This window comes from Lonchura striata, chromosome 28 (assembly GCF_050655825.1).
Source record: "Lonchura striata isolate lonStrDom1 chromosome 28, ASM5065582v1, whole genome shotgun sequence".
In the NCBI taxonomy this organism is placed as follows: domain Eukaryota; kingdom Metazoa; phylum Chordata; class Aves; order Passeriformes; family Estrildidae; genus Lonchura; species Lonchura striata.
This window is the reverse complement of record NC_140730.1, coordinates 1,864,576-1,874,905: the sequence shown is the minus strand read 5'-3', so window position 1 is coordinate 1,874,905 and position 10,330 is coordinate 1,864,576. Positions and strand designations below refer to the sequence as shown.

Sequence of the window (10,330 nt, the reverse complement as noted above, 5' to 3'; positions counted from 1 at the left end):
AGTGGTGGGGCTGGGGGAAGAGATGGATGTTTATTTAATGCAGAAAAACAACAAAAAAAAGCAATAAAAATTCCAAAAAAAAAAGCTTAAAAATAATAATAATAAAAAAAAAAAAAGAAAACAAAGAAGTCTTAGCACTTTGCGATGGAACGGGTACTTTGAGCTCACTTTATCTTAATTTAAAAAAAAAAAAAAAGCAAGATTCAAGATGTTTACAAGTCAAAAAAAAAAAAAACTTTAAAAAAAAAAACAAACTACTTCTACGGAGAAAAAAAAATATTATTAAAAAAAAGCCTGAATTTATTTTTGTAAGAAAAAAAAAAATGTGTATATATATATATATATATATTTAACAAAAAAAAAAAAACCTAGAAAAAAATACAAATATAGGCAGAATCCAAATGAGATTGGAGGATGGGAGGAAGATGCTAATTAGGTTCTGTGACATGCCCTGACCCTCGGGAATTTGAAATAGAAAAAAAAATTCCATGGAATCTTGAATTTTAGGCGGGAATCCTGGGGGCTGTGGCTCGCTCGCTGCTCCCCACGGCCTTGAGGAGGTTGGTTGGTTGTTTGGGTTCTTTTTTTCATTCTTTTTTGGAGAAATAATTTTCTTTTTTCCCGTGTTTTTTTTTAGCCGGTGCCAGCGCAGAGGTGTCGGGATCCCTGTGGGTTTGGAAAAATCCCACCCGGAGCGGGGAAGTTGGGATTTGGATAGGGAGATTGGGATTTGGATAGGGAGATTGGGATTTGGATAGGGAAATTGGGATTTGGATAGGGAGATTGGGATTTGGATAGGGAAATTGGGATTTGGATAGGGAAATTGGGATTTGGATAGGGAGATTGGGATCTGGGATGGGAAATTGGGATTTGGATGGGAAATTGGGATTTGGATAGGGAGATTGGGATTTGGATAGGGAAATTGGGATTTGGATAGGGAAATTGGGATCTGGGATGGGAAATTGGGATCAGGGATGGGAAATTGGGATCTGGATAGGGAAATTGGGATTTGGATAGGGAAATTGGGATCTGGGATGGGAAATTGGGATCTGGATAGGGAAATTGGGATTTGGATAGGGAAATTGGGATTTGGATAGGGAAATTGGGATCTGGATAGGGAAATTGGGATCTGGGATGGGAATTTGGGATTTGGATAGGGAAATTGGGATCTGGGATGGGAAATTGGGATCTGGGATGGGAAATTGGGATTTGGATAGGGAAATTGGGATCTGGGATGGGAAATTGGGATCTGGATAGGGAAATTGGGATTTGGATAGGGAAATTGGGATCTGGGATGGGAAATTGGGATCTGGGATGGGAATTTGGGATTTGGATAGGGAAATTGGGATTTGGATAGGGAAATTGGGATCTGGATAGGGAAATTGGGATCTGGATAGGGAAATTGGGATTTGGATAGGGAAATTGGGTTCTGAGCTGGGAAATTGGGATCAGGGCTAGGAATTGTGTTCCAGGCTGGGAAATTGGGATCAGGGATGGGAAAATGGGATTTGGGATGGGAACTTAGGATCTGAGCAAGGAAATTGGGATCTGGATAGGGAAATTGGAGTCTGGGATGGAAAATTGGGATCTGAGCAGGGAAATTGGGATCTGGGATGGGAAATTTGGATCTAGGCTAGGAAATTGGGATTTGGGCTGGGAATTGGGATCCGTGCTGGGAATCGGGATCTGTCCTGGGAATCAGGATCCGTGCAGGGAATCGGGATCTGTCCCGGGAATCGGGATCTGTCCCGGGAATCGGGATCTGTCCCGGGAATCGGGATCTGTCCGGGAATCGGGATCTGTCCTGGGAATCGGGATCTGTCCTGGGAATCAGGATCCGGGCTGGGAATCAGGATCTGTCCTGGGAATCGGGATCTGTCCTGGGAATCGGGATCTGTCCTGGGAATCGGGATCTGTCCCGGGAATCGGGATCTGTCCTGGGAATCCCCCCGGGAAGGCCCCGGGGTGGCCCCGATCCAGGCGGGATTTGGGGCTCCACGATGCTCCCCATGGATTGGGATCCCTCCAGGGAATTCCTGGGAAGGAGCCAGGGGGGGGATCCCAAATCCCAGGGATTTGTGTCCCTCCCGTTGCCCTTTTGGGCAGGAAAATCGGGATCCCGGATCCCCGTGGATCCACATCCCTCCCCGAGCAGGAAATTTGGGATCTGGGCAGCGAATCCCGCCGGGAAGGGGCTGGAATTTGGGGGGGCTCCGGGCAGGGCCGACCCTCTGGCAGCACTGGCTGAATATTGGTATTTTTTTTGGTTTTTTTTTGGGAATATGCAAAGAAAATTCCGTGGATTTGTAAATAGAGACTTGTGGAGGTTCCGTGTTGTGCTCGGGGTTGTGGTGGCTCCTCTTGTGCCGTTGGTTTTTTGGGTTTTTTTTTTGGTTTTCCCTTGGGATTTTCCCACCTCGCTGCTGCTTTTCCCTCCCCATTCCCAATCCCGAAGGAATTTTGGGGGTTTTGTGGGGAAGCAGCAGAGAAAGGGGGAAAAGGGGGGAAAAAAGGGGAAAAAAAGGGGGGAGTGATTAAAAAAAAAAAAGGAAAAAAGGGGGGAAAAGGAAATTGGAGGGGAGAAATAAAAGAGGGGAAATAAGGGCAAGAAACGGGGGGGGAGAAGAAAAAATGAGAAATTAAAGAAGGAAAAAATAGAGGGAGGGAAATGAGAAAAGAAGGGATAAATTGGGGGGGTGGGCAAGGGGGGAAAACTAGGGAAAAAAAGAAGGAAAAAAGGAAAAAGAGAGTAAAAAGAGCACAAAGGAGGAGGAGGAGCAGACTCAGGATTCCCCCAGCCACGTCCCCGTGTCCCCCCACTGGCAACACTTTAGCACAAAGTGAAGTTTGCACTAAAAAGAAATCAAGAAAAATAAAATAAAATAAAAATAAAGCCCCAAATCCCCCAGGATTTTCCCTGTCCCGTCGCCTTAAACCCCCCCCACCCCAAAATCCCAAAATCCCCCCCCAGCCGTAGCTCAGCATTGATTTGTAATTTTTATTCTGATTAATTTTAATTTAATTTGAGGTTTTCTTTCTTTCTTTCTTTTTTTTTTTTTCTTTTTTAATTCCTTATTTGAATCCAGGTTGGGATGAAAGTGTTGCCAAAGAAAGTGCTGAGTTACGGTGGGAAGAGAGAGAGGGAGAGAGAGGAATAATAATAAAATTATTATTAATAATAATAATAATAAATGATTAAATAATAAAATTCGGATCGAAGTCCAGCAGGGGCAAGGGGAAATAGGGAGGGGGGGGAAAAAAAAAGGATTTTTTTTTTTTTAATTTAAAGGGGAAAAAATTTGTGTGTCCCCAACTTTCCTTCCCCGATCCCACCTTCCCCAGGGGGGCTCAGCCCGGCTTTGGGGGTTAATCCCAAATTTGGTGGATTAATTCAGGTTTTGGGGGCTCAGCCCAGGTTTGGGGTGCAGAGCCCAGGTTTTGGGGGCTCAGCCCAGTTTTGGGGGGATTAATCCAGTTTTGGGGGGCTCAGCCCAGTTTTGGGGGAATTAATTCAGGTTTTGGGGTTTCAGTCCAGTTTTGGGGGAATTAATCCAGTTTTGGGGGGGCTCAGCCCAGTTTTGGGGGAATTAATTCAGGTTTTGGGGGCTCAGCCCAATTTTGGGGGAATTAATTCAGGTTTTGGGGGCTCAGCCCAATTTTGGGGGTTTAATCCAGGTTTTGGGGTGCAGAGCCCAGGTTTTGGGAGCTCAGACCAATTTTGGGGAATTAATCCAGATTTGGGGGGGCTCAGCCCAGTTTTGGGGGGTCAATCCTGGCTTTGGGGTCCGGGCTTGCCAAGGGAGGGGCTGCAGCTCCCGCTGGGCTGGGAGGGAACAAATTTGGGGTTTTTCCCCCCAAAATCGGCTCGGGGGGGGTCTTGCAGGATTTCATTTCTCATTTTTCCACAGGAAAGGGCTGATTCCCCCTCCCCACCCCAAAATTCTCCCTCATCCCCCTTTAGGGCCCCCCAGCCCCCACCCCCCCTTCAAATTTAACAATTTAATAATTTAATAATAAATCAAGACAAAACCCCCTGAATTTTCTCTCTCTTAAATTTTCCAATTTTTTTTTTTTTTTTTTGGATTCACGGCAAGGAAAAAAAAAAAAAAATTTAATTTCAGTCAAGAGAAACAAAATAAAAAGAGCAAAACGGGATGGAAATTTTGGGGCGGGGAGGGGGCAAAATGCTGCATTAAATTGTGTTTTATATAATAAAATTATCTATCTATTATCTATCTATCTATATCTATATATATATATATATATATACACAGCAAGAGCTGAAATGTCCCCAGGGACGGGGGGGACACCGAGCTCGGCCCGGGGACCCCAAAGGATGCTCGAGGTGGGGCCACTTTATTATAAATATTAATTTTATTTTCATTTTTTCCCTTTTTTTTTTTTTAATTTTGGTTTGTTTTTTTTTTTTCCTGCGTCTTTCTATATAATCTATTAAAGAGATTCTTTATCTTTAAGCACTCGCAAAGGTTGCAGCGGCTTTTATGTGTTTTTTCCAATTTTTGGTTTTTTTTGGTTTTTTTTTTGGTGAGGATTTTCTCGGGGTGGGGGAGGAAAAGGAGCGAGGAAAGGAAGAGAGAGAGAGAGAGAGAAAATATAAAGAAATATATTAAAAAAAATAAATAAAGCACAGAAAAGACATTCCATAGATTGTAACTTTGATAGTTCTTTATAAAGTGGGGGGGAGATGAGGAAAAAAACAAAAAAAACTATGACAAAAAACGACAAAAAAAAAATTTAAAATAATAAAAATTGCACTTTGGGGGGGGGGGCTTTAAAATTTAAAAAAAAAAAAAAAAAAAAGAGAGAAATAAACTATATATTAAAAATACACCCGGAGCCCGCTGGATTTCTTGGGGGAGGAAAGGATGGAGGGGCACCGGCTCGTTTTTGGGGTGTCCCCCTAATTTTTTTGGGGGGGGTTTTAATGATTTTGGGGTTTTTTTTGGCTGGTTTTGGGGTTGGGGAGCCCCGGGCGAGGGGAGCAGGGCAGGGGCTGGCGGTTCCCTGGGGTTTTGGGGGGGTTTCCTCTGTTTTGGGGATGTCCAGGGGATTTTTTGGGGGGCTCCCCCTATTTTGGGGTTTCCAGGGTTGTGGGGGAATATTTTGGGGATTTCCCAAATTTCGGGGGTTCCGGGACTATAGAGATTTTTTTGGGGGGGGGGGTCCCCTATTTCAGGGGCTCCAGAACTGCCCAGGGGATTTTTAGGGGGGCTCCCTCTGTTTTTGGGGTTTCCACGGTTGTGGGGGAGATATTTTGGGGATTTCCCAAATTTTGGTGGGTCCAGAGCTGCCCAGGGGATTTTTAGGGGGGCTCCCCTTGTTTTTGGGTTTTCCAGGGTTGTGGGATGGGGGATATTTTGGGGATTCCCAAATTTTGGTGGGTCCAGAGCTGCCCAGGGGATTTTTTGGGGGGGCTCCCCCTATTTTGGGGTTTCCAGGGTTGTGGGGGAGATATTTTGGGGATTTCCCAAATTTTGGTGGGTCCAGAGCTGCCCAGGGGATTTTTTGGGGTGGCTGCCCCAATTTTTGGGGTTTTCAGAGTTGTGGGGCGATACTTTGGGGGATTTCCCTTATTCCGGGGGGGGGTCCAGGAGGGCTGAGGGGATTTTTTTGGGGGGGATTCTCCCCCCATTTTGGGGTGCCCATGGGCTGTTGGGGGGTGGGCTCTCAACCCGCGGCCGTGCCTCAGTTTCCCCACGGAACAACCCGGCCCCTCCCGTACGGAACAGGAGCAAAGGGGGGGTCGCGCCCCCCCAGTCTGCCCAGTGCCCCCCCCCCCAGGACCCCCGACCCCATTAAAGCCGCTTGGGGGGGGCTGCGGGGGGCTTAGGGGTCCCTAATCGCGTTTGGGGACAGATGGCCGCGGTTTAAGGAGCTCCGGGGACACATTTGGGGTGTCCCCCCCCCAACCACCCACCCACCTCCCCAAACCCCTTTAAACCGAGGTGACCAACGAGCCGGTGCGCGGGTGACCCCACAGCCCCAAAATGCCCCAAAATTGCCCCAAAAAAGCGCAGGGCGCGGCCCCCAGCCCCGGGGCAGCCCCCCCAAAGTGGGGGGGGATTAATTAGTGTCATAATCTGCCTTGGTCGGGCCGCGAGCGGGGCTCTGGGGGTTTATCCCGGGATTTAGGGCCGAGCCGAATTTCTTAGCGAGACGCCCTAATGCCACTTAACACCTGGGAGCCGCGATTTTCATTAGGGGCGTCAGGGACAATTAGTAAGGGAATAATTAGGGCAGGAGCAGGCGCTGCTGGGTTTAAGCCCCATATGTGCCTGGAGGATGGGGCGGGGGGATTGGGGGAACCCCGGTTTGGGGTGGCCGGGGGGGGTTTGTTGGGGGGGGGTCAGTCCAAATTTGGGTCGTGCCTCAGTTTCCCCCGAATGGGAAAGTCCTGTTAGGGAGTGAGGGTGGGGGGGTCCTCAGTGAGGGGGGACACGGGATGGGGACCCCAGGGATGAAAATGAACCCAGTCCTGGGGACACGGGGGACACGGGGGATATGGTGACATAGGGGGACACGGGGGACACGGTGACACGGTGACACGGGACACGGTGACACGGGTGACACGGGGAACACGGTGACACGGGTGACACTGGGTGACACGGTGACACGGGGGACACGGTGACACGGTGACACGGGTGACACGGAGGACACAGGTGACACTGGGTGACACGGGTGACACGGGGGCACGGGTGACAGGGGTGACACGGTGACACGGTGACACGGGTGACACGGTGACACGGGTGACACGGGTGACACGGTGACACGGTGACACGGAGGACACGGGACATGGTGACACGGGTGACACGGGTGACATGGTGACACGGGTGACACGGTGACACGGGTGACACGGTGACACGCGCGGGGGTGACCCCTGGGGGCACGAGGGGACCCCGGAGCTGCCCCGCGGTCCCGGGGTCAGAGGAAGGGCGCCCGGGGGGGCAGCGGGAGCCGCCCCCAGCCCCAGCGCGGCCGCTCGGGCTCGGGGGGCGCCGGGGGGCGCGGGGGGCAGCAGGGGCAGCAGCAGCCGAGGCCCAGCAGGGCCAAGGGGGCCAAGGGGGCCAAGGGGGCCAAGGGGGCGTACGGGGGGAAGCAGCCCACGGGCACCCTGCAGGGAAACAGCACCGGTGAGCCCCAGAGACCCCTGAGACCCCCAGAGACCCCCAGAGACCCCAGAGACCCCTGAGACCCCAGAGACCCCTGAGCACCCAGAGACCCCAGAGACCCCAGAGACCCCAGAGACCCCTGAGACCCCTGAGACCCCCAGAGACCCCTGAGCACCCAGAGACCCCTGAGCACCCAGAGACCCCAGAGCCCCCCAGAGACCCCTGAGCACCCAGAGACCCCAGAGACCCCAGAGACCCCTGAGACCCCTGAGACCCCTGAGACCCCTGAGACCCCCAGAGACCCCCAGAGACCCCCAGAGACCCCTGAGACCCCTGAGACCCCTGAGCACCCTGAGACCCCTGAGACCCCTGAGCACCCAGAGACCCCAGAGCCCCCCAGAGACCCCTGAGACCCCTGAGACCCCCAGAGACCCCTGAGCACCCTGAGACCCCTGAGCACCCTGAGACCCCAGAGACCCCAGAGACCCCTGAGACCCCCAGAGACCCCCAGAGACCCCTGAGACCCCAGAGACCCCTGAGACCCCCAGAGACCCCTGAGACCCCTGAGCACCCAGAGACCCCCAGAGACCCCAGAGACCCCTGAGACCCCTGAGACCCCAGAGACCCCAGAGACCCCTGAGACCCCAGAGACCCCTGAGACCCCCAGAGACCCCAGAGACCCCTGAGACCCCTGAGCAACCAGAGACCCCAGAGCCCCCTGAGACCCCCAGAGACCCCTGAGCAACCAGAGACCCCAGAGACCCCAGAGACCCCTGAGCTCCCAGAGACCCCAGAGACCCCCAGAGACCCCTGAGTGTCCAGAGCTCCCCAGACCCCCCAGAGCCCCCCAGACCCCCCAGAGACCCCAGAGACCCCTGAGCACCCAGAGCTCCCAGAGCACCCTGAGCCCCCCAGGCCCTCAGAGCTCCCAGAGCCCCCCAGAGCACCCTGAGCCCCCCAGGGCCCCAGAGACCCCCGAGCCCCCAGAGACCTCCAGAGCCCTCAGTGCCCCCAGAGCAACCAAAACCCCTCAGAGCCCCCAGAGCCACCCCAGGCTCAGAACCCCCAGAGCCCTCAGTGCCCCCAGAGACCCCCAAGGCCACCAGAGCCCCCCGGAACCCCCTGAGTCCCCAGATCCCCCCGGCCCCCAGAGCCCCCCGGGTCCCCAGATCCCCCTGGCCCCCAAAGCCCTCATTGCCCCCAAAGCCCTCAGTGCCCCAAGAGACCCCCAAGGCCACCAGAGCCCCCTGGAACCCCCTGAGTCCCCAGATCCCCCTGGCCCCCAGAGCCCCCCGGCCCCCTGACCGGCGGACGCGGCGCCGGGCTCGCCGCCGGTGGTAGTCGCCCTTGGCGAAGTCCTCCAGGTTGGCGGGGTGGATGGCCCAGAAATGGCCTTTGCCGTTGTCGCTGCGCCCGGCCTTGACGAAGCACTCGTTAAGGGACAGGTTGTGGCGGACGCTGTTGCGCCAGCTCTTCTCCTGTGTCCAGAGGGGTCAGTCAGGCCCGGAGGGGTCACTCAGACATGGAAGGGTCAGTCAGGTCCGGAGGGGTCACTCAGACATGGAAGGGTCACTCAGACATGGAAGGGTCAGTCAGGCCCGGAGGGGTCACCCAGACATGGAAGGGTCAGTCAGGCCCGGAGGGGTCAGTCAGACGTGGAAGGGTCAGTCAGGCCCGGAGGGGTCAGTCAGACGTGGAAGGGTCACTCAGACATGGAAGGGTCAGTCAGACATGGAAGGGTCAGTCAGGTCCGGAGGGGTCAGTCAGACGTGGAAGGGTCAGTCAGGCCTGGAGGGGTCACTCAGGCCCAGAGGGGTCACTCAGACTTTAAGGGGTCACTCAGGCCAAGCCCCCAGCCCCACCATGCCCACCCCACTCCCTGCAGAAACCAGCCCAGGGTCCGGCCACAGGCACCGGTGCTCCCCTGGGGATTGGGGTCAGCCAACACCAGCAGGCTCCGAAATGAGCCCGGAGACACCGACCCCGACAGCCCCGAGCTCTGGACAGCACCGATGGATCTCCTGATGGATCTCCAAATGGATCTCCCGATGGATCTCCCGATGGATCTCCCGATGGACCAGGCTCAGCGGAGCCGGGCCAGCCCCCCAGCCCAGTCCTCACCCCACAGCAGCACCGCTCACCCCAAACCCGGGAAATGGGGAGAAATTCCCAGGAAACGCTCCCAGCCCAGCCCCACAAACCCGTCCCTCACCTTGTTCTTGAAGTAGGGGTAGTTGTCCATGATCCACTGGTAGATGTCGGACAGCAGCAGCTTCTTCTCGGGGGACGAGAGGATGGCGGTGGAGATGAGGGCGATGTAGGACTGCGCCGGTTTGTCCCCGGGCCCCGGGGGGCTCCGGGCTGGGGGCTCCGGGCTGGGGGCGGCCCCGGCCCCCCGGCCCCCCAGCAGGTACTCGATGGTGAAGGAGGCTCCGGGCGGGCGCCGGGGCGCAGCTGCCGTGTCCCCACCCGTGTCCCCACCCGTGTCCCCACTCGTGTCCCCCGCGTCCCCCATGGTGCAGGTGCTGCCGGCAAGTGCCGGCGCTCATGGCCCGGTAATTAGTGCAGATTACAGGGTTTGCTAATTGTGTTTTCACAAACGCGCTGCCCCCAAAGCGGGCTGTTTATCTGGCAAAGCCTCGGCTTTAACGGGATTTGGGCCCTTAAGCCTCATAAATAAAATGATTAATCCGCTGGAGGTGGAGGAATTCAAAGTGGCACCGAGGAGGTGCCCGTGGGGACAGGGCTGGGGGGTGCCCGGGGGTCTGGCTGCCCCCCAAAACCCGGGGGAGAACCCGGAGGGGGTTGGGGGTGCCCCACAACCTTCCAGGCTCTGTTTGGGGTGACCCTGGAGACCCTGGGAGATCTTGGGATGTCCAGGGAAATCCTGGGATTGGCCCAGGATGCTCCTGCCGTGCGTGGAAAGGTCCTGGTCTCGTTCTGGGGTGAGCTGGGAGTGATCCTGGGAACCCTCCGGAGATCTCGGGAGCCGGGGGGAGACCCTGGGCAGATCCTGGGGGACCCCAGCAAGTTCCTGGGGATCCTGGTGAGATCCCGAGGAGCTCAGGGAGATCCTGGGAGAGCTCCTGGAGACGCCAGGAAGGCTGGGGAGGCCCTGCGGGAAGATTTTCCCTGGAAAGATTCTGGGGATGTTGAGTGAGATCCTTGGGACACCCCAGGAGAAGAACCTGGAGACCCCC

The 10,330-nt window shown here is 54.8% G+C and overlaps 1 protein-coding gene across 1 annotated transcript; it reads right to left on the bottom strand.

The window, feature by feature from the left end:
• Positions 1-6,942: 6,942 nt before the first annotated feature.
• On the bottom strand, positions 6,943-10,239 carry LOC144247584 (uncharacterized). The gene is made up of 3 exons (XM_085562167.1): positions 9,343-10,239; positions 8,004-8,608; positions 6,943-7,132 (listed from the first exon to the last, which is right to left on the bottom strand). The coding sequence occupies exons 1-3, from the start codon at positions 9,643-9,645 to the stop codon at positions 6,943-6,945; spliced, it is 1,098 nt and encodes a 365-aa protein (XP_085418293.1). The 5' UTR covers positions 9,646-10,239.
• Positions 10,240-10,330: the final 91 nt, after the last annotated feature.

Coding starts and splice junctions, on each gene's coding strand:
- LOC144247584 (XM_085562167.1), bottom strand. CDS start 9,645: ATGGGGGACGCGGGGGACACGAGTGGGGACACGGGTGGGGACACGGGT. Junction 8,609..9,342: donor ACCCCTACTTCAAGAACAAG/GTGAGGGACGGG, acceptor CTCTGGACACAG/GAGAAGAGCTGGCGCAACAG. Junction 7,133..8,003: donor GGAGCTCTGGGTGCTCAGGG/GTCTCTGGGGTC, acceptor GTTTCCCTGCAG/GGTGCCCGTGGGCTGCTTCC.